We start from the raw sequence: 23,455 nt of genomic DNA on the forward strand, positions 1-23,455 counted from the left end.
GCGATGGGGCGACGGGGCGACGAGGGGGTTCGTCCGGGCGGCATCCTGGACGGGAGGGCTTCATTTCCCCGATCTAGATCGGGAAGGGGGAACGAGGGGAGCGACTGGGGGGATGGGTGCGGTAGTGGCTAGGGTTCGGTTGCTCGGGGGATAAGGTGGGATGGGGTGGGCCTCCTGGTGGCCTGGATGGCCAGTTGAGCCATTCGGCCCAGGGAGAGGGGGGCTCTAGTGTGTTTTTATCTCTTACCCTGCCTTTTTATTTGTTTTTCCTTTTCTTTTTATTTATTTTCTTTCTTTACTATTTTCTCTAATTTTCAATATACTTTAGTTTTAGTAAAATACCAAAGTTGTACCTAATTTAGTATATTTAATTTTTTCACATTATGAACATTTTAGTTCTAATATTTGAAAACTTTTTATTGTTTGTCTTTAATTTGAAGTTGAATTCCGAATCGGTTTTGGACTAACGTGAGATTATCAACACTAATCGAGGTGACGTGGCATCATTTCCAGAGGGTTACTGTAGCTTAATTACCTGGGCGTCACAAAGCAACGACGTCCTCACCGTAGAGGGGGATACCAAGGATGCGCTATTGGCCCTCAGACTCGCCTTCAGAGCCGCCGCGGCTGCGCGGCAAAGTGAGGAAGGGGCCCCGGAGGCTCCGAGGGCTGCACCAACAAAGAAGAAGCAATATTTCTCTCAGGATCGTGCCGAGACGAAGCAATTGCCGGTTGATGAAGACGGGGCATCGGGTGCCACCTTCACCATAGGCGCCGGCCTCCCTCCAGATCAAGAAGAGGCGTTGATCAGCTTCTTACACACGAACAAGGATGTGTTCGCGCGGGAGACCAAGGACCTGGTCAGGATCCCGAGGGGAATAATCGAGCATCACCTGAGGGTGTGCCCTAACATGCACCCGGTGAAGCAGAAGGCGTGGCGGCAATCCACAGAGAAGCAGTCGTTCATTGTCCAAGAGACCCGCAAACTGCAAGAGGCCGTTGTCATTCGGGAGGTGCGGTACCCAGAGTGGCTGGCAAACCCGGTTATTGTCCCCAAGAAATGCGGGAAGGAGCGATTGTGCGTCGATTTCACCAACCTCAACAAGGCTTGCCCTCAGGGCCCCTTCCCGCTTCCGCGCATCGATCAGATCGTCGACTCCACCGCCGAGTTTTCTGGACGCCTTCTTGGGCTATCACCAAATCAAGATGGCGGTGCAGGATGTTGAGAAGACATGCTGTGTTTTCTGGACGCCTTGTTGGGCTATCACCAAATCAAGATGGTGGTGCGACCTGCTATGTTTTCTGGACGCCTTCTTGGGCTATCACCAAATCACGATGGCGGTGCAGGATGTTGAGAAGACAGCCTTCCTGACCCCATGCGGGGTGTACTTCTACACCTACGTGCCGTTTGGGCTGCGTAATGCCGGTGCAACCTTCCAGCAGCTGATGCACATCACTCTGGGCCAGCAGCTCGGGAGGAACACCGAGGCCTACGTTGACGACATAGTGGTGAAGTCTTGGGATGCAAGGACCCTTATTGAAGACCTGGAAGAAACATTTGCCAGCCCGCGCAAGGTGGATCTGCGACTCAATCCAGAGAAATGTGTGTTTGGAGTCCCCTCCGGCAAGCTGCCGGGCTTTCTGGTGTCGCACAGGGGGATTGAGGCCAACCCAGAGAAGGTTAAGGCCATAGAAAGGATGAGCCCGCCACAAACCCTCAAGGAGATGCAGAAGCTAGCGGGCAGTGTTACCTTGCCGGGGCGCTTCATCTCCAAGCTGGGAGAGCGCGCCCTCCCGTTCTTCAAGATGATGAAAAAGAAAGGATCATTCAAGTGGACTCCGCAAGCTGACGCGGCATTCCAAGACCTCAAGAGGTACCTCACCAGCCCTTCGGTGATGGTAGCACCACGTCCCCTTGAGCCCTTGGTGCTCTACCTGGCTGCCACGCCTCACTCTGCCAGCGCAATGCTGGTGGCGGTCCGGGGGGAGCACCTGGCCAAGGGCTTGCAGAGCAGCACTTCGCACCCGGTCGAGACGTCGTGGCCTCTGGACGGCGCTCCTGAGGCCTCGGTTGCCCCAACAGACGACCAGGTTCCTGAGGATGGCGCTCCTGAGGCCTTAGCTGCCCCGACAAACGGCCAAGCTCCTGAGGTCCCCCGGTCTTAGGAGGTACAAGACCCCGCCGACACTTCGGCCCTTGTCGAGCACCCGGTGTACTTCGTCAGCACGGTGCTACGCAATGCACGAGCACGCTATCCCATGCCGCAAAAGATCTTGCTCGCCCTCCTCGTCGCCTCCCGCAAGCTGCGGCACTATTTCCAGGGCCACCCCATCAAGGTTGTCTCAACTTACCCACTGGAAAGGGTGCTCCGGAGCCCCAATGCCGCGGGAAGGGTCGCAGAGTGGAACATCAAACTGCAAGCGTTCCAGCTGGATTTTAGCACCACCAGATTCATCAAGGGCGTGACCCTCGCAGATTTCATGGTAGAGTGGAATGACGAACCCAGCCGCGAAGTATGCGAGGACCGTTCTCTCCTGCCCGAAGACGAGGCACCAGATGGATGGGTCATGTACTTCGACGGCGCGTTCGCGCGCCAGGGCACGGGGGCTGGACCAGTGCTCATTTCGCCCGCCAAGGACACGCTCTACTACGCCGTGCAACTCTGTTTTCAGCACGGCGAGAAGGTCTCCAGCAACATCGCGGAGTACGAGGGCTTGATCGCCGGACTCAAAGCCGCCGTGGCTCTGGGGCTCAGCGCCTCACAATCAGGGGTGACTCGCAGCTCCTCGTTAACTTCTCAAACAAAGAGTACAAGACGAAGGACGAGCACATGGAAGCATACCTTGAGGAGGTACGCAAAAACGAGAAACAATTCTTGGGCCTAGAATTGTGGCACGTGCCGTGCGACACGAACAAGGAGGCAGATGACATCGCCAAGAGGGCGTCTCGCCGCCTGCCTCAGGAGCCTGGCGTCTTTGAGGAGCGGCTCTTCAAGCCGTTGGCAGCCCCATCCACCGTGGGACTAGCATCGCCTCAGGAGGAGCTCCCCCGGCACCCCTCTCGGGTGCCCCCGCTTGCGGTCCAACCTCTGGAGCCCGTCTGCTCCTCACGCTCGAGCCTCAGGAGGGGTGCTGGACCGAGGAGTTCAAGGCGTACCTGCTTCAGGGGACCCTACCGGAGAAGGAGGAAGACGCGAAACGCGTGGCTCGCCAGGCCACTGCATGCTGCATTCCAGACGGCGAGCTCTATCGAAAGCGGCCAAACGACGTTTCTCTGCGGTGCATCTCCAGGGAGAAGGGACACGAGCTGCTTGCTGACATACATGGCGGGGACTGCGGGCATCACTCTTCATCACGCACCCTCATGGGCAAGGCGTTCCGCAGCGGATTCTACTGGCCCACGGCGCTTAATGATGCCACCGAGCTGGTGAGATACTGTGAAGCCTGCCAATTCCATTCGAAGCAGATCCACCAGCCCGCTCAGGGTCTCTAGACCATCCCGCTCTCATGGCCATTCGCGGTCTGGGGGCTGGACATCTTGGGCCCGTTCCCTCGAGCACCCGGGGGCTACCGCTACCTCTACGTCGCCGTCGACAAGTTCACCAAGTGGGCGGAGGTGGAGGCCATCCGCACCATCCCAGCTGGCTCGACAGTCAAGTTCATCAAGGGCCTCATGAGCCAGTTCGGGGTTCCTAATCGCATCATCACCGACAACGGCTCGCAGTTCACTAGCAACATGTTCAAAACATATTGTGCTAACCTTGGAACACAAATATGCTACGCCTCGGTGGCACACCCCAGGAGCAATGGCCAGGTCGAGCGCGCCGATGCGGACGTCCGGAGAGGCCTCAAGGCAAGAACCTTCAAGAAGCAGCTCGAGGCCTGCAGCAAGGGCTGGCTCGACGAGCTCCAGTCTGTGCTGTGGTCCATCCGCACCACCGGGACCAAGCCGACGGGCGAAAGTCCATTCTTCCTCGTCTATGAAGCTAAAGCGGTTCTCCCTCACGAGGTCAGGCATTGCTCCGCGCGGGTCTTGGCGTTTGACAAGGCACACCGGGATGCCTCGCGGGGGATGGACCTCGTGCTGGGGGAGGAGCGCCGCCGGCAAGTCTCGCTCGGAGCAGCGAGGTACCAGCAGGCGCTGCGGCGGTACCACTTTCGCAGCATTCACTCTAGGACGCTCGAGGTGGGTGATCTCGTCCTGAGGCGGGTGCTCTCCAGGTAGGGGCTGCATAAGCTGTCATCCATGTGGGAGGGCCCATTCAGGATCGCCCGTGTCTCCAGGCCTGGCGTCGCGCGCCTGGAGACGCAGGACGGGATCCCCATCCAGAACGCCTGGAACATCCAGCACCTCCGGAAGTTCTACCCATGAAGCAAGGCCCCGTGCATGTGAAGGTCTCTGCTCGTGACACTCTCATGTAATAATGAGTGGGGCTGTACACACCCCGGGGTCCCCTGAGTGCCGCCCGTGGGCCTCACGGGGGCTTCCTCCCACGTCCTAGTGGCAGCACTTAGCTCCGTGCTGGTGAGAAGACTAGTCTAGGTGCCGGACGCGACTGTTCTTTTGCTTGATTTATGTAGCTGGTTCGCAACTTCTTAATGGAATTTGGAGTTTTCGCGGTTTTTGTTCGTCAGAGTTGGAATTTTTCTCCTCTTTCTTCGCTCGCCTCTCCAGTCTTGCCCCAGGAAGAGCGCAGTTGCCCATCGCTCCTCCTCGCACGTCCCGCGCGCGGGGGCTAGGCAGGTGTGTACGCTTGGGCCGCCAGCACCGCAAACACACCTCGCCGAAGCCTTACAGCTTCGGCTTCCTTAATCCTTGCGAGACGCTCTCGAATGAGCCCATGGGCGTGCACACCATCTTAAGTCCGTGGCTCCGTGCAGTGCGACGCGGTGTACTAGCCACAACCAACCCATGCCAGGGGGCTCGCGCGAGGAAGAATGAGATGCCCCATCAAGCTTTCTAATAACTCTGCAACTCTAAAATGACTCCCGAGGCCTGACGGTTCCTAAGTCGCCAGGAAGGGAGCTTCGCCAGATGCTGCTGGAAAGGCACGCCCTCGCAAAGCGAGAAACTACCACAAGCACACCGAGCTAAGTTACCCTAACCACACCTACTCGGAACATGGATATCACGGCACAATATCAGAATAACAAACATAGCATAGTGGCGTAAGTGCCATGGTTCATTACACAGCCCAGCGGGGCCCTCTACTTTTTTCAAAATGCAGGAGAAAGGAAAGGTTAAACAAAAGTGAGCCGGACGCCCGCAGCAGCTCCCGAGGCCAGGCTCCAGCAACGCCCGAAGCTCAATCCGAGCCTTCCTCCCGCTTCATCGGAGCACGGCGGCGAGATGGCCCATCGCCTTCCCCAATCTGAGCCCGGCGGCGGGGTGGCTGATCATAGCCGCCGCCGCTGGTGCTCTCGCCGGAGGAGGAGCCATCGCCGCTGGGGGTGGCGCGGAGGCAAGCTCACCATCATCATCGTCGCGGCTATCACCAAGGCCAAGCTCATCGTCGCTGCTGCCATCCTCGGGGCAGCACCCCCCCCCCCGCGGCGGCCGTGTTCCCTAAACACCCTCACGTAGAGGGTCACGAGGCCGTTGTCGGTGTCCTGGGAATGGGGGTACCCAGACTTGCCTGCCTGCGGCCCACGGCGTGGCTCCACCAGCGGCCTGGTACGACCCATCTTTAGTAGCAACCACACAAGACCCTCGCGAGGGGCCAAGCCTTGCGAGGCGGACAACGCAAGACCTCCTCAGGGGCAGCCTCGCTAGGCGGGCTCCCGAGGAGCGGAGATAGCAAGGCAGGGGGCACCTCGAGAGGTGTGCGTGACGTGAGCCATGACGACCAAGGCCAGGCGGGCCCCAGCGGGCGCACTATGCCAGTTTCCTCTTTGGTGCTAAAGAGGCAGGCGCAGGCGAGGAGTCCCGAGGCATCAGGCAAAGGTTTCCATATCGGTGCAACGAGGCCAAGACCAGCAGGACGGCAGGACGGAGGTCACCACGGAGCCCACAGCAGCGTCACCACCAGAGCCTTTGGCAGGCGAAGACCACCTTTTGTCAGGATAACTTGTACTAGTTGTCTCCCTTCAAAATTGGCTGTTGTGGGATCCCTTCCCGCCTAATATTTGGGAAGAGGACCAGGTCCTGTATAAATAGGACTAGCCACCACCATAGGAGGGGACCTGATCTTGGATTGGATCCACTCCACCAAGGCTACCACGCCAGCTCACCGAGCTCAAGAATGCCTCTCCTCAGGGGGTTGTTCATACCTTGTACTTGTTCATCCTCAGCCTACAAGGCAATCGACCACACCACACTAGAGTAGAATATTACACCACAACGATGGCCCGAACCAGTATAAACTCTCGTGTCTCTTGTTCCTTGGGTTCGGCGAGCTAGGCCTTGAGATCATTGCGAGAGCGAGCTAGGGAGAGAGAGTTCTTCGTGCGCACCCCAGAGTTCGAACCTCCAGGGTTAGCCGGAACCCAGAATCCGACATTTGGCGCGCCAGGTAGGGGTGCACTGAAGCCTTTCTTCCGTCGATCCACGCTCCCCTGCTCTGCCGTATCCATGGCAGACGCTCCTTGAGCCCGTGCTGACCGCCGGGCCGCCCTTGCAGCCCGCGTCGCTTAGACAGCACCCGTTGGCGGACCTCCCCGCCGTTCTCCATCACCCGTTGCCAACGCCGCCACCGGCCCGGCGGGGAATGAGTAGCAAGCTTCATCGCTGCACCCCTCCGTGCGGCGGGACGGACGCACCACCACCCCGTCGCTGACTCTGGCTGGCTCGTCATCCCACGCTCGTGGCGCGCCCACGCATGCGTAGGCCGCGCTGTTCATGGCACGCGAGCTCCTGCGTTATCGCCCGGTCGATGACCTCTACGAGGACTGGCTGGACCGCATCGCCGAGCTCATTAGTGCTGCTGGGGGCTCTCCTGCACCGTCTCTCTCGCTGCCTCGCCCTCCTCCAGCAGCGGGCGACGTAGCTCACAGAGCGCCTCCACCACCTCCGCATCAAGATGGCGCCCTTGCACCAAGACGCGTGGCCCCGCGGCATGACCCGCCACGCCGGGCGCCCGCACACGAAGAAGTAAGCTGCCAAGAAGTCCCCCGGCCGCAAGAAAACGCTCTGCACTCCCATCACCACCACGTCAAGACTACGTGCCGCATGCGGCGGTGGCGCGTGGATATCAGGACCAGGCTCTGCCCCCGCAGCGGGCTTCAGTGACCACAGTAGGCTGCTGTGCCTTCACTCCCGAGTTGCGCAGCGTCGTCTGGCCTGGCAAGTTCAAGCCAGACATTCCCCTGCGATATGACGGCACCCCCGACCCTGCAGAGTTCTTGCAGCTCTACGAGCTGAGCATCGAGGCAGCCAACGGCGACGAGAAGGTCATGGCAAACTGGTTCCCCATGGCCCTCAAAGATGGCGCGCACTCATGGCTCCTGAACTTACCCGCGGGATCGATCTCCTCCTGGGGCGAGATGCGCGAGCGTTTCGTCGCCAACTTCCAGGGCACTTGCGACCGCCCACCAGCCGCGGGTGACCTGCGGCGCATCAAGCAACAGCCAGACGAAACCCTGCAGAAGTACATCCAGCGCTTCAACAGCGTTCGCCTCAAGATCCCCAAGGTGACGGACAAGGCCATCATCTCTGCGTTCTCCAACGGCGTCCGTGACGTCAAGATGAAGGAGGATGTCGCCATCCACGAGGAGCTGTGCACAGCCCTGGAGATGTTCAACATGGCGACCAAGTGTGCAAGACCTGAGGAAGGGCGCCTCTCCCTCCTCGAGCTTCCAACCGCCGACCTGGAAGACAAGAAGGCCAAGACCAAAGATGTGTAGCGTAAGGGAGTAGCCATGCTTGCGGCTGAGCCAGAGATGAAGCGCGGCCGAGACCACCCCGAGTCGTCCAAGAGCAGCCGTCTGTTCTGCGCCTTCCAGAATGTACAGAGCCACAACACCAACGACTGCCAAGAGCTCAGGGCAATCCACGATGGGCGCTTCGGTCGACGCCCCGAGCGTAACAACTGGGGCTATGGCCGAGGAGGAGGACAAAGTGGAGGATGCTGGGACGACTACGGCCCCCGCCAGGATTGGCGCGACCAACCTCGCGAGGATCGCTAGCAGGACCAGCCTCGCGAGGGCACCAGGAGGGAGCAGCCTCGTGAGGACCGTCCTCAGGGAAACGCTGGCCTCCCTCCGCTGCCGCCACCACCAAGGAGGAACGACGACCACCATCAGGACGAGGGGGCTGGGGGCTTCCAGGAGCCTCGTGCCATCGCCTGCATCTTGGGTGGCGCTCAGGCCCCAGCCTCCCAGCGCATCTTCAAGCAGTTCGCCCACGAAGTGAGTGCGGCCCTCCCCAGGCTCGAGGCCACGCGCCCGCTCAGGAGGTCCAAGTGCGCCATTACCTTCAGCTCGTCCGACCAGCTCAAGTGCGCGGCAACTGCCGGCACCCTCCCGATGCTCTACTCGCCCATCATCAGCAACGTCCAAGTCACCAAGACCCTCATCGACGGCGGCGCAGGGCTCAATGTCCTGTCCGTCGAGACGTTTGACCGCCTCCAGGTGCCATACGATCAGCTACAGCCTACCAAGCCCTTCTCAGGAGTGACCGCCGGCTCCACCACCCCGATAGGGCAGGTCTGCCTCCCTGTCACCTTCGGCAAGCGCGTTACTATCGCATCGAGCTCATTGACTTTGATGTCGCCCACATCCGCTTGCCGTACAACGCCATCCTCGGGTATCCAGCCCTCGCCAAGTTTATGGCAGTAACCCATCACGGCTACAACATCCTCAAGATGCCAGGGACTATCGGTGTCATCACGGTCGCCTGCGAGGAGAAGGACGCGGTGTGCTCTCTCGAGCGCGCTTACCAAGCTGCAGCAGCCGAAGACCCAGATAAGGAAGGCGCCATCTACCCTCCTGAGGCCATCCCTAAGGAGAAGAAGAAGCTGCTCCACCAAGGGCCTGAGGAGAGCGGCGTTTCCAGCGGCACCACCTCAGGACCTGCGCCCGCAGATGGGGCGCCTCCCTCCCTCGCATAGGAAGGCGCGCCCGGCGCCCTCCTTAGGCTGGGCTCGGGGGCCCTCTTCTGGAGGGCCTCAGACCTAGCCAACGTCATGAGGGAGGCGCTCGGGCACCACATCAAAGCGTGCTTCGCCGCACGTTTCCCTCAAGGGGCATTGTTGGGGAACATAGTAATTTCAAAAATTTCCTACGCACACGCAAGATAATGGTGATGCATAGCAACAAGAGGGGAGAGTGTTGTCCACGTACCCTCGTAGACCGTAAGCGGAAGCTGTGGCACCCCGGCTCAGAGCAACCGGTTCACCCTGCATTACGAGCCCAGAGATCAAGTCTTCTGGCAATACACAACAACATGGTACAGAAACAACAACTTTATTGATGCTAGCGGATTACATAAGTCTGATATTACATCGAGATACGTGGCCAAGCGGCACACACAGTGCTGCTGAACAGTATGTACATTATTTAATGAACATGACGAGGGCCTCGATCACACGAACTACGTTGCAGCGGAAGAACGACGAAGCGGAACTCCATAGCACAGGGACACCAACGTGGACATGGCCTAGACGCGAGATGCGCTCCGATGCGAATCGACTTGCCTGAAAGCTGGCATGACACGCCAGGTCAATACATTGAATGTACTTGCAAGCTCACAACAAACATAAGCATGTTGACAGACAATATCATGACAATTAATCAAATTAATGCAGAAGCAAGAATTACTAAGCATGCAATGAAACCAATACGCGCACCGAGTCTCACAGACTCGCTTACCAGACGGTTACCTCGTAACCAAGCGGTGACCATACCGGGGTCACAACTGAAAACAACCGCTCATGAACAACTCGAGAGTTCATGAAACACACAGCATCGCAACAATCATTTCGTTTGCAAGATTAATTATAAAAGTTGATCCATGGTGTGACTTACTTCCGAGCTATGCCCATAACCGAGGACGCGGCTATCGATAGATTAAATACACTCTGCAGAGGTAGTGCACTTTACGCACACTACGGAACACCTGGCCTCGCACTCCCATTCGGGTGGACCCGATGAAACCCTCCCTTTGTCATGGCACTCTCCCGGCCACTCCGACCAACTCCCTCTCAGGGCTAGGTCTTGGGTGGCCCCGTGCCTACCAAAGGCACCAACGGCCACCGTCGTGGCAAAACGGTCCCAAACGGGGACAAGGTACCATAAAAACAAAAACGAGCACACAAGGTTATGTCTGCTTACCAGGCCAGGGTATGCATGCCCATAACCTTCCCTCGCGGGAGGCACCGGTGAGAGGCACAACAAAGGACCGAATCAAGACCTTACCACAAGGTAAATGTGGTCGCACTGAATAAAAACCCGATTCAGTGGCACCATGATGTGATCAACATCATATTCAAGTTGAACTTAATCAAGTTTAACTTTCACAAAAACTTTTTATAAATAACAATGATATTGTGACTTAATCACGCAACTAATCGACATGCAATCAAACAACACATGGATATGGATCAAACTTATCTACATAATTAACTTGCAATATTCAGGATCCAAAAACTTCACTGGTCCTAATTCATTTTTATTATCCAGCAATATTTTTATTAGCTCATCATTTATATGAAAATCTCACTTAGTAAAAGAACTATCATTTTCCACCATAGCAAAATGATTAATGCAAAATTTTACTCTACTTGACCAAACAAGTTCATGCAATTTACCAGTAACTAAAACAAGCATATCAAACATGGTAAAGTAACTAGCAATTAGCAAAATTTATTTATCAAATTTTAAATGCAAGTAAAAACTCATATTCAAATATAAAATCATAGATATTGAAATAACACCATCCAAATGCTGGTGTGGCTTGCCTTAGTGTAGGGGACGATCACACCCCTCTTGGTTTGCTTCAAGACAAGCTTCTCCTTCTGAAAATAATTAAACACCACAAAAACAAATATCAAAACCCATTCTGAAAATCACCAGAAATTCTAGACAGCAAGGAAAAATCCACATTTTGGTGTGCTGCTAGAGCTTTCTGAAACAAAGACAATGCAAAAATAATCAAATCATTTGGACTTATGGTTTAGAAATGGTGGCTGGTCAAAGTTTGGGTCAATTTCTGAATAAATTTTAATTAAACAGAAATTCCTGGGGGGTGACGTCGAAGGCGTAAAAGAGAAATACGCCTCCACTCGCACCACTTCGTGCAAGAGTGGTGAGGCTGACGGGCGGGCCCCGCACGTCAGGAGAGAGAGAGGGGAAACGAGATCCGAACGCGACGGTGCTTCACCAGAGCGCACGCCGGCGAGGAGGGGGTTTGAGGCTAGTTTAGAAGGATAGGATTGAAGCTGGGCTCGCGGCGCACCTCCCCGTACCAGTGGCTTGCCGTGGGATGGCCGGAGCTACTCGCGGTCAAGCTCGCAAGCTTCGGTGGCGGACGGGGTTCGCTAGAGTGGATGAAGACGATGGCTAGAGGCGGCTCCGGGGGCTCAGCAGCATCCAGACGGCACCAAGAGACCTCCAATGCCACGCCCGAGCAGCTGGTTGAGCTCGAGAGGCACTGGAGCGAGGTTGCCGAGCTGCGGAGGTCGCCGGAGTTCTCTGGTCGGGGCAGCCGGCCAGAGGCCTGCCCAACCAGGCTGTGGCCCTTCTACGTGTTCGTGGAGGTGGTGAGGAGTGGTTCGTGGCTAGGAAACGAGGAGGGAGGCTCTATATATAGCCGGAGAGAGGGGGGTAACGTGTCGCCGCTGGAGCTCTCTAGAAGCCGGCGAACGGCGACGAAGCACTCTAGTGCGAGGGGGCAAGCGTGCAGCGTCGCTGTGGGAGGCTGTCCGCGCTCGTGGACGAGCACAGGACGTAGGGGGAAGCGTACAAGTGCGCGCGCACTGTGGCTTTTGGCCGCGACGTGCCCGTGCTTGCTGCAGCGTCTCCGGCGTCAGCGAGCGCCAGGGAGAGGTCAAGCGCTAATAGTGAAGGTACCATCAAAGCCAGCCAGCCCTGCCGGGACCCTTTTCACTTGCGGTGCAGCAACTTTGGATCTCTTGCTGTTGGAACTCTCCAGCAAGTCATTAGCAGGCGGAGCGTACTCCGAAGAGGTACGCTTCCCAGATTCCTTGCTAGCGTCCCTACTATCCTTCTTCTTTCCTCTGTTCTCCTTGGCAGGAACTGCTACCGCCGCTGCCTCTGCCGCGACTGCGTCCCGGTACATCTTATCCATGCAAATGATTGCGTCCTTCTCATTTGATGGAATGGAAATGACTCCTATCGGCCCGGGCATCTTCAAGGTGTTGTAGGCATAGTGGGATGCCGCCATGAATTTACCCAGGGATGGGCGTCCAAGGATCCCATTGTACGGCAGGGGGAGGTCGACCACATCAAACAGGATCTTCTCAGTCCGATAGTTCAGTTCTCCCCCAAATGTCACTGGCAACATAATCTTTCCCTTAGGATGACTCCTGCCAGGATTAACTCCTTGAAACGTGCCCATGACATTTAGCTCTTCCTTTGCTATCTGAAGTTTGCTAATGACCTTTGGGGAAATCAGATTCAACCCGGCCCTGCCGTCAACCAACATCTTTGTGACCTTGAGGTTGCGAATTGTTGGAGAGACCAACAATGGCAAACATCCTACTGCAGTAGTATGGTCAGCATGCTCCTCTTTGTCAAACATGATGGGCGTGAGTGACCATTTGAGCGGCTTCTGAGCCTCTGCTGGTTGTTCCACGGCATTGACCTCACGTGCCCACCATTTGAGTTGGCGGTGCGAGGAGTGCAGGGATGCACCCCCGTCAATGCATAGGGCGTCAGTGGCCTTCCGGAACTCATGCTCACTGGTTTCCTCTTCATCCCCTCCATCATTCTCATCATTGCAGGCTTCATCCTCTCGACCCCTGGTGGGTTTTCCTTGGTTTCGGAAGGGTTTGCCGGGGCGATTTGCTTCACCGCCTCGGCCCTTCCCGCCAGTAGCATTCTGACCTTTTTCCTTATCGCGCTTCTCATATTCTGCTCTCTACCTCTTGACAAGCTACTCAACCTGATAACACTCATGAAGATCATGGCCCTTGGTCCGACGAATCTTGCAGTACGGCCCATCGCCTTTCCCAGCTTTCTCGACAGTCGCAGCCTCCCGGCAGTCAGCGCACAGGCAGCCTCCTTGCCGGGAGCTTCGGCTTTAGCCTTCTTGCCGGTACTAAGTGTGCCCGATCCTTCGACAGTCATCACTGCCTTATCCTTGTGCCTCTTGCTGCGCTTCTTGCTCTTCTTCTGACTAGTGGATTCATTGTCATCCTTTGAGTCGACGTTGATGCAATCCTCTTCTCCGGGGAGTTTCCTTCCCTCCTCCATCCGAGCACACTTGTCCACCAAGGTGTAAAGCTCCTTCACAGTCTTGGGACACCGCACGTTCATCTTGGAATGAATCCTGCGGTTGCGCACATTGGATTGGAAGGCGGCTATCACAGCTGCTGGATGGATAGTTAGGATGTTCCTGTGGACTCTGCTGAATCACTGCAAGTACTTTCTGAGAGTCTCTCCTTCTTTCTGCTGGAGAAGCTGCATGTCACTGGGCCGCCCTGGTTCTTGATGGCCGCCAGTGAAGGCGCCAATGAACTCATGGCACAGGTCAGCCCATGACGAAATGGAGTTCTCCGGTAGGTGCATCAGCGAAGACCTCACATTGGACTTGAGCACCAAAGGGAAGTAGTTGGCAAACACCTTCTCATTCCTTCCCGCGGCAGCTTGAACAACGATGGTGTAGATGCTCGGAAACTCTGCCTGGTTTAGCCTCCCATCATACTTCTCGGCTATCTGTGGCTTGAACATGCGAACGAACGGCCAACGGACTTGCCACAGCTCACGAGTAAAGGCAGGGCACCCAACCTTGAAAGGTAGGCACCTGCCAACCTCGAGCGCAGGCTCGTCAACATCAGGACCATCGCACCCATTGGTCCGATGGTGGTCGTCACTCAATGACGACGCGCGCGTCTCCCCTCGGCCAATCCTCCGGGGCTCGCCGTTGGCCTGGACACGCTCGAGGGTCAGAAGAGGCCATCGAGACGTCATCAGGTTCTTGATTCTGCCGCGCTCGTGCTGGTTGCTGTGGCGGGGACTATACCATGGGGGTGGCCCCCTTTCGTACGACCAGCAGCACGAGCCGTCGTCGTTGCTTGGGGAGGCCGTGGCAGGCCAGCCCGTTGTGAGCCCCCAGCCTTGGCGAAACCGAGCATACTCCGGATGGTGGCACGCCACTTGTCCATCTGCTCGGCCGCAGGCGGAAACTTTAGTAGCAGCTGAGCCCACACCATGGCCTCCATAGCAGTGCTTGGCAGGGGTGATGATGATGTGGACCGCACCATCGCTTGGCTTTTGACGGTGCCAGCGGCGACAGCGCCACGTTCTCGCTGTTATGAAGCAGCCATTTGGGTGGCATGGTGATGTGGAGAAGGCGCTTGAGGGTCAGCGGCTCCGTTGGGCACAGCGACCTGGTCGACTCGCCCTGGGGAAGGTGCACGCACTGCGGTCGCTCCCGTGGCGGGGCGGCCGGAGGGCGGCGATTCGCCACGGACCGAGCGCCATCACCGTGGCTGGGCCCGTTGGCTAGAGGAAGGGGCGGATGGAATAACCCCTTCACCCGTACCTCTCAGAGCATGGCCACCGGGATGTTGCTGATCTTGCTCTCCTCTGATGTCTCCTCCTCCTGCTTCGGCCATGGGGGAGGTGGTGACGGCGCCGCCTGCCCCGATCACATCCCCAACAGCGCCCACATCCTCGTGCGCCTCCGCATCCCCTATAGCATTGGTGGCTGCAGGCGGCGGAGCCTTCGAGGTGGACGGGTGAGCTGAAGCACCAATTTTCTTCTTGGGCGCCATGGTCGATGGCGCCATTGAAGATGAAGATGGCGGTGAAGATGACGCGCTGCTCACTCTTTCAGGTTCGCGCAAGTGACCCCCCTACCTGGCGCGCCAAAGATGTCGTGGGAAACCACGACCACCTATGGGACCAAAGGTCCCTTCCTAGTTCAGCGGGGGGATGGCACATTGCACAAAGAGCAGAGGAGTGTGGGACAACAAGGCAGAGATCACACGGGCAGTTTACCAAGGTTCTGGCAGCCGTGAGGCGTAAAATTGTACTCCTGCTTTGGTGGATTAATGGTGGAAAAATGGTGGTGGCCGTAGCCCGTTTGCCCGGTAGGGTTGCCTCAGGGCGAAACGGCTATGTGCATATGAAATGTCAGGGGGTGGATTCACTAACACAGGGTCCAACCCTTTCTAAGGTTTGCCATGGGCCTCCTTTTATAGACTAAGGGGTCACCACAGTGGCAAATTAGTCATTATGCACGGATAAGATAGCAAATAGTGCTATCATACCTAATTCTGCAGGCTGACAGAGCGCATTAAATGCGCCGCTCAATGTCACATCGTCGCTTTCCCGGCAAGCCTTGCCGGGCTGTTTTGCCAGCTTCGTGCCTGCTCGCCCGACACGTCGCAGGAGGGTTGTCGTCTGTAGGTATTTCCTGTAGAAAGAGGCTGACATGTGGCGAATGGATGCCACTTAGTCACTTTGCGGCTTTACACCACAATGATCGACGACGTGCGTCGTGGTGAGGTGGTTTGGTGAGGTCGCTCCGCCTCCACAAGTCCCGGCAGGCCCTCTGGGGCGTCTTTGAGGTTTTCTTCCGGGGGTGACCCCATCCTTGCCAGGCTCATCTGCCCGGTAAGGGAGGTTTCTCTCTTAGTATTATCTGACTCCTCTGACTTGGTCTTGTTCCTCTTGATCTGCACATTGGTCCTTTGAAGATCTTGATCTCTCGTACTTTGACGTGATCTTGGTGCTGTAATCTTGCTCACGTGCCTGTGCACAGTCTGGGCAACGGACCAAGGGTTTGTTGCACCGACACAAACGACCCAAAGTTGGACGAAGTTAGGAGTCCATCATCATGGAGCTTCTTCATGCGTTTCAGACTAATGTGTCCAAGCCGGCAATGCCAGAAGTATGTCGGATATATCTCTTTTGGCTTATGCCTCTTGACATTCATGTTATAGACCTGTTCCATTTCTAGATTCAGTATAAATAGCCCATCAACAATGGGTGCATAGCCGTGGAACATACCATTCAAATAAAATGAACAACCATTGTCCTTTAAATTGAATTCATAACCCTGACTCATCAAGCATGAGGCAGAAATAGTGTTTCGACTAAGTGCAGGAATGTAATAACAATTATTAATTCCAAAATAAATCTAGAAGGAAGCTGGAGCTGCATCGTGCCGACCTCCAACGGAGAAACTCTTGCTTTGTTGCCGACCCTGATGTCAATCTCCCCTTGTGCCACACGCCTAGTTCTTACCAGCCCCTGCATCGAGTTGCAAATCTAAACAACTGATCCGGTATCAAATACCCAAGAGCTACTAGGTATGTCAGCAAGGTAAATGTCTATAACATATGCAACAAGTGTACCTTTGCCTGAAGCAGCATTTACGGCCTTCTTGCCATGCTCCGCAAGCCACTTGCAACAGTTCCTCTTCCAGTGACCAGTTTCCTTGCAATGGTAGCAAATGGTCTTTGAGTCTGGTCCAGACTTCGGCGTAGCGGCGGAGGTTGCCGTCTCTGTGCTCTTCGCCTTAGCCTTTTTCTTGGACCAACTCTTCTTAAACTTAGCCGATTTTTGCACCATCAACACTTGATGCGTGCTGATAACCCACAAGTATAGGGGATCGCAACAGTTTTCGAGGGTAGAGTATTCAACCCAAATTTATTGATTCGACACAAGGGGAGCCAAAGAATATTCTCAAGTATTAGCAGTTGAGTTGTCAATTAAACCACACCTGGATAACTTAGTATCTGCAGCAAAGTATTTAGTAGCAAAGTAATATGGAAGTAACGGTAACGGTAGCAAAAGTAATATTTTTGGGTTTTGTAGTGATTGTAACAGTAGCAACGGAAAAGTAAATAAGCGAAGAACAATATGTGAAAAGCTCGTAGGCATTGGATCGGTGATGGAGAATTATGTCGGATGTGGTTCATCATGTAACAGTCATAACATAGGGTGACACAGAACTAGCTCCAATTCATCAATGTAATGTAGGCATGTATTCCGAATATAGTCATACGTGCTTATGGAAAAGAACTTGCATGACATTTTTGTCCTATCCTCTCGTGGCATCGGGGTCCTAGCGGAAACTAAGGGATATTAAGGCCTCCTTTTAATAGAGTACCGGACCAAAGCATTAACACATCGTGAATACATGAACTCCTCAAGCTACGCTCATCACCGGGAGTGGTCCCGATTATTGTCACTTCGGGGTTGCCGGTTCATAAAACATAGTAGGTGACTATAGACTTGCAAGATAGGATCAAGAACTCACATATATTCATGAAAACATAATAGGTTCAGATCTGAAATCATGGCACTCGGGCCCTAGTGACAAGCATTAAGCATAGCAAAGTCATAGCAACATCAATCTCAGAACATAGTGGATACTAGGGATCAAACCCTAACAAAACTAACTCGATTACATGATAAATCTCATCCAACCCATCACCGTCCAGCAAGCCTACGATGGAATTACTCACGCACGGCAGTGAGCATCATGAAATTGGTGATGGAGGATGGTTGATGATGACGATGGCGACGGATTGCCCTCTCCGGAGCCCCGAACGGACTCCAGATCAGCCCTCCCGAGAGGTTTTAGGGCTTGGCAGCGGCTCCGTATCGTAAAACGCGATGAATCCTTCTCTCTGATTTTTTTCTCCCCGAACACGAACATATGGAGTTGGAGTTGAGGTCGGTGGAGCGTCAGGGGGCCCACGAGGCAGGGGCGCGCCCAGGGGGCAGGCGTGCCCCCACCCTCGTGGACAGGGTGTGGGCCCCCTAACGTGGATTCTTCTTCCAGTATTTTTAATATTTTCCAAAAATATGTTCCGTGGAGTTTCAGGTCATTCCGAGAACTTTTGTTTCTGCACATAAATAACACCATGGCAATTTTGCTGAAAACAGCGTCAGCCGGGTTAGTTCCATTCAAATCATACAAGTTAGAGTCCAAAACAAGGGCAAAAGTGTTTGGAAAAGTAGATACGACGGAGACGTATCACGTGCCTTTCTTAATATCCTGCTCTGCCACTTTGAGCATCCCATGCAATTCAGTGAGCTTCTTATCCATGCCATGCATATGATAGTTCGAGATGAACGTCCCATAGCTGGGCGGAAGAGAACCTAGAACTGCATCAGTAGCCAGCTCATCCAAGAGCGGGAATCCTAACCGATCCAAAGCTTGCACGTATCCGATCATCTTGATCAGATGCGAGCTCAGTGGATCACCTTCCTTCAGCTTACAATCCATCAAGGATCGCCAGACGTTGAACCTTTCGGTCCTAGCCTATACCTGCAACATGCCCTTGAGACCCTCGATCATATCGAAAGCCCCAACATCATCGAAATGCTGCTACAAATCGGGCTCCATACAAGCCAGCATGAGGCAACTGATCTCGTTTAATTCATGAACGAGTTTTTGGTAGGCATTCCTGGTTGTGGCATTAGCAGTATCGGCAGGTTCCTATGGAAGTGGATCCTCTAGAACATGTTCCTATTTATCGTGCTTGAGAACAATTCTCAAATTTCTATACTAGGTGGTAAAGTTTGTTCCATTCATTTTATCCTTTTCCAAAATTGATTTCAACCCAAATTTGGGTTGAGCAGGTAGTGCCATTGATCTACAACATAAAAAATGCAATCACTAAGCAATGTGTTTTTGTAGAGTAATTCAAGCCTAAATAGAAATACTCCCACTGAAGTCGGCATCCCTCCGCAAACTCTCAGTGATTCAGGATCCGACTAGCGCATGCAACTAGTGAGATTTAGCATCACTGCTAGCCAACATGACAATCCGGTAAGCAACTCTTTGCTAATCGTATCTCTATACGACTGTTGTCGGCTGGGTAGGTATCTTATACCCCGGCTCTCGACCTCCTTTGCCACAAGGCCCAAAATCGTTTTGATAGCCTTGCCAAGACAACCTGATGAAGTGCATGTCCATGTCTGGCATGAACCCTTCAGTTCAAGGACACCTAGCAGCGCCCCAATTTTATGAGCCCAATACTAGAGGTACTTGACGTTCGAAGGTGCAACATCAGGAATGGCAATTCACTTGATATAATGAGGGATCATTCTCTATTATCCAACTACTAAAACTAGTAATGAATATTACAAAGAGTCACAAGTCGACACACAGGTCGTTACATTTTACAATTACAACACTTTGACTCCTGCCGACTGACAAACATGACACGCAGGCCATGTATAAATTACACACATGCATCACATACACATGAGCCATACTATTCATATCATACCCTGCAAAATAAAGTTATGCATAGAATCGCATTCTACCCAGTTTTGAGTGATCGTGTATGAAATACAAGGCGCTACGCACACGACGGTCCCATTTGTACCCCAATCATGCCGAGTTTTCTGATCTGACTGATCATATGGATCATCACGAATCTAATTCAGACTTATGTTTCATTGTTAAACCCGATGGCGGATACCAACCGGTAGGGGTAGGTTGTGTCACGACCTCATCGATCCCGATTGACAGAATACATAGCCTCATCGATCCCCATGTGCAGTTGATCTCATCAACCGTGCACACACCGATCTCATAAGCGACAACAGATCTCATCTGCCGTCTCCACATATCTAATATGCATATGATCTAAAACCAAATCCTATAGCAGAGGCTCTGATACCACTATTGGGTTCTATGGTAGGGTGCGTCGACTGCAAATTAAAATTTTCCTACGCGCAGAACAACCAGGGACATGCTACGGGAATGGATCACAGATCGTTACCACTAGACGCGCAGTGCCGTGCAGCGGAAGAAGAGTTGGGGCAGCGCGTCCGCGTGGTTCGTCTCCTCCTTGTTCGTTCTCTGTTGAACATCCGGTCGTCAGATCCCTCGTATAGGTTCACCGGAGCGGCGCAGGTGCACCGCCTCTAACGGTATCCGCGCGTGCAGGAGGAACGTCGTGCGGTGGACTACTAGATCCGATCACACAGCCGCCGGTGAGTGGAGGTGTCTATTCGCAACACTTGCAAACCCTAGTGACAGCGCCGAAGCGATCAACCAAATGAGTGTGCCGCACCCCCACTTTATATAGGTGTCCGTCATGGGCTCAACACTTGGGCCTCGCATGGACCCTAAAGCCCAAAATCTGTTCTGCCAGGATCCGAGTCCGAGTAGGATCACATCTAACTCGTGGAGTCGGATCGGTCTCACAGGTTCCTTCCCTTAAGCGCGCGACCCCTTAGGTTTAAGTCGGTTGGTCGCAGGTCGGGTCACCTATGACCTGCTCAGCTGGTAGCGGCCTCTAGCAAGGTGTGCCGACCACCAAGTAGACAATGAAGCCGGTTGGCGAACTTGTACAACATGTCATACTTTTGTTCCCTTTGCCACACGATATATGTTGTCGGATTCAAGGCGAGTGTGTCGTCCTTGTGCTAGCCCGACCTCTTTCTCGTTCTAGTGATGCCAACCACAAACTAGATTATCTCATAATCCATGTTGCATGGCCATGCTTATCTTGGACGGATCACACGAGGGGCCCAGAGTATATGTCTCCTGGTCGGAGGGGCAAATCCCATCTTGCTCGACCATGTCTCACAGCATGGGTCTGGACAAGCCCGAAACCTACCTTTGTAACTACCCAATCATGAAGTAGCGGTTGGTCAGCCCAAAGCAGGTTTGTCACCATCTCGAGTACATGCGCCAGCTCACGAAAAATTTCGGCATGACCTTTGCTAAAAAGTGGACAAATTGAGCGCCTAAAATTTGCAAAAACAAAAATGAATCAACATTCTGGCAAAACATAGACCACTCGGGATCATTCCCTGCAAACAATGTTCAAATATCCATCTTCAACACTACACCACATGTCCAAATATACACGAGCAACCACATGTCCAATATACATGTCCTAAATTCACAAACTAATTCAAAAATTAAGTGTAGAAGAAAATTTAGTCAACTACTAATAGAACACAAGTCATTTAACTTCATTCAGCAAAGTAATTTCATTCATTTAGGTCATTCAATTCAGTTAACTTCTAATGATATAAAATTCAGTTAAATTCACCTAATTTCATTGCCCTAATTTTTTCTGTCCTCAGTTTTCTCTCTCTCTCTCCCTCTCTCCCCTCTTCCTCCCCTTCTTCCTCTCCCTCTCCCTTTTTCTGTCCTAAAACAACGATTTTTTAATTAAATGCCACTAATTTTTTTCTATCCTCACTTTGCTCTCTCCCTCACCCTCTCCATCTCTCCCCCTCTCCATCTCTCCCTCTCTTCCTCTCCCTCTCCCTTCTTCTGTCCTAAAACAAAGATTTTTTATTAAATGCCACTAAATTTTTATGAAATGTCACAAAAATCAAACATTCTAAGCTCATTTCAAACTAAAACCTAGGGTTCTAACCAAAACCTACAGTTCTAACTAAAACCTAGGGTTCTAATTCGAAGCTAGCTAATTTCAAACCTAGGTTTCTAACTAAAACCTAGGAGAGAGAGAGAGAGAGAGAGGAGGGGCGGGTGCCTTACAATGAGTAGAGGGGAGAGGCCGGCAGTGAGGTGGAGGTCGGGGTAGACGGGCGCGGCTGACGATGGAGGGCATGTGGAGGGCGGCGGCCAGCGATGGAGGGCGCGCGGGGGAGACGATGACGAAGGGCACCAGACGGAGGGCGACAGGAGGGCGCGCGCAGAGTCCAACGGTGATGGAGGGCGACAGGAGGGCGCGCGGAGGCCGACGGCGATGGAGGGCGCGTGGAGGGCGACAGCGGCAATAAGAGAGGAGTGGGAATTTGGGGGATAATTGGGGGAGAAGGCCCGCTCGGGGGGTTAAGTCAAAGTAGTGGTAGCGAGGGTTGCGAACCAGTGCTATAGCTAACTTAGCTATAGCGCGGGTTTGCAACCCGTGCACCGCTATAGCTAGGTAGCTACAACGCTGGTAGTAAAACCGCGCTACTACTATTATTTTCCTTTTCTTTTTCTGTTCTTTTTGTTTTCATTTTCTTTTTTCCTTTCTCCTTTTCATTTTCCTTTCTTTTCCTTTCCGTTTTATTTCATTTTATATTTCTTTTCATTTCTATTTGTTTTTCATTTTCTTTTTTCATTTTCATTTTCTTCCTCCGAAAGACGACCGATATGCATGATGGGGAAGGGCGATACATATTACATCATTTGACCGATGACGCTTAAGTGCGTATACAAAATAGGAACATATATATAAATGATGATTTCTCAGCGTCGACGTTGTCATTTCTGAGTGAGCTTCTTTCCTTTCTTGTTCGCTGCCGAGTAATTGAGCCCCTCGTTGTGACTTCTCCTTTTCCATGGAATGTGATTTTTGTTAGGTAATGTAGTCTTGCTTCTTCTTTTGACATATGCTTCATCTTCATCATCATCTTCGCTCATCGGGTCGCCGTACTGGTCGTAGTCTTCCTCGTTAGCGACTCCGTCCAGTCCGATGATGCTCCTTTTGCCTCTGCTCACGACAACACGGCTCGGATTGCTCGGGTCGGTTATGAAGAAGCATTGTGTCACGTGCTTAACATGTACCCACGGCTCAGTTTTGGCGATGACGTTCACGGTAGCTACGCTCTTCGCATTGGGTATACACATGGTAGTGAAGTACCGGTTCTCTCTTTGGACTGCCTTAGCCCATCTGACACGGAACATCGTCGCACTGTGTAGTGCAGTTCAGCGTAGTCAAGCTCCCAGATCTCTTCGACCCTTCCGTAGAATCTTTCAGCTGCACTGTTGTCGCCGGTCATGCATTCCATCGTCACCCCTGAGTTCTGGTAATCACTGTCTATGTCTTTGGGCTCCATGCAAAATGTGTATCATCCGTTGATATCATACGCCTGATATGTCGCGAGGTTGGCCGCGGGGCCATGTGCTAAGGCGTGTATGAGCAATCCGTCCGCACTGCCCTCTTCCAGGGGATTAGCAAGAACATGCTCTTTAAATCAACACAAGAAAGTGGAGCTGGGCTCTCTAGTAACTTTGGCGTCCATCTTCTTTAGCCCCTGGTCATGATACTTCTTTACAATGGTTCTTTTGTGTAGTTCCACGAAAGGATCTACCACGTCTAGGTGATGTAGCACTACTAAGTTTGCTATGTCCAAGTCATTGCGTTGACTCGAGTAGTCCACATGCAAGTCCCTCCAGCTATTTGTGTGACCTTCTCCTTCGAGCCTCCCAAGGTTCTTGTTGACAGGCAAACCAACAATAGGGTTTTCGCCGCCTAGATAATTCTCACAGAAGGAGATGCACTCTTGGGTCAGATAGCCCTGCATGATGCTTCCATCTGGACAGGACATGTTATGAACGAATCCTTTGATTACCCCATTCATCCTCTCGAATGGCATCATGCTGTGAAGGAAT

The 23,455-nt window shown here is 53.5% G+C and overlaps 1 protein-coding gene across 1 annotated transcript; it reads left to right on the plus strand.

Moving 5' to 3' along the window:
• The first annotated feature begins 2,259 nt into the window (after nt 1-2,259).
• Nucleotides 2,260-3,493, plus strand: LOC141042896 (uncharacterized). The gene is made up of 2 exons (XM_073511807.1): nt 2,260-2,665; nt 3,237-3,493. Exons 1-2 carry the CDS (start codon nt 2,260-2,262, stop codon nt 3,491-3,493), a joined length of 663 nt encoding a protein of 220 aa, XP_073367908.1.
• The last annotated feature ends 19,962 nt before the right edge of the window (nt 3,494-23,455 follow it).

Source organism: Aegilops tauschii, chromosome 3 (assembly GCF_002575655.3).
Source record: "Aegilops tauschii subsp. strangulata cultivar AL8/78 chromosome 3, Aet v6.0, whole genome shotgun sequence".
NCBI lineage: Eukaryota > Viridiplantae > Streptophyta > Magnoliopsida > Poales > Poaceae > Aegilops > Aegilops tauschii.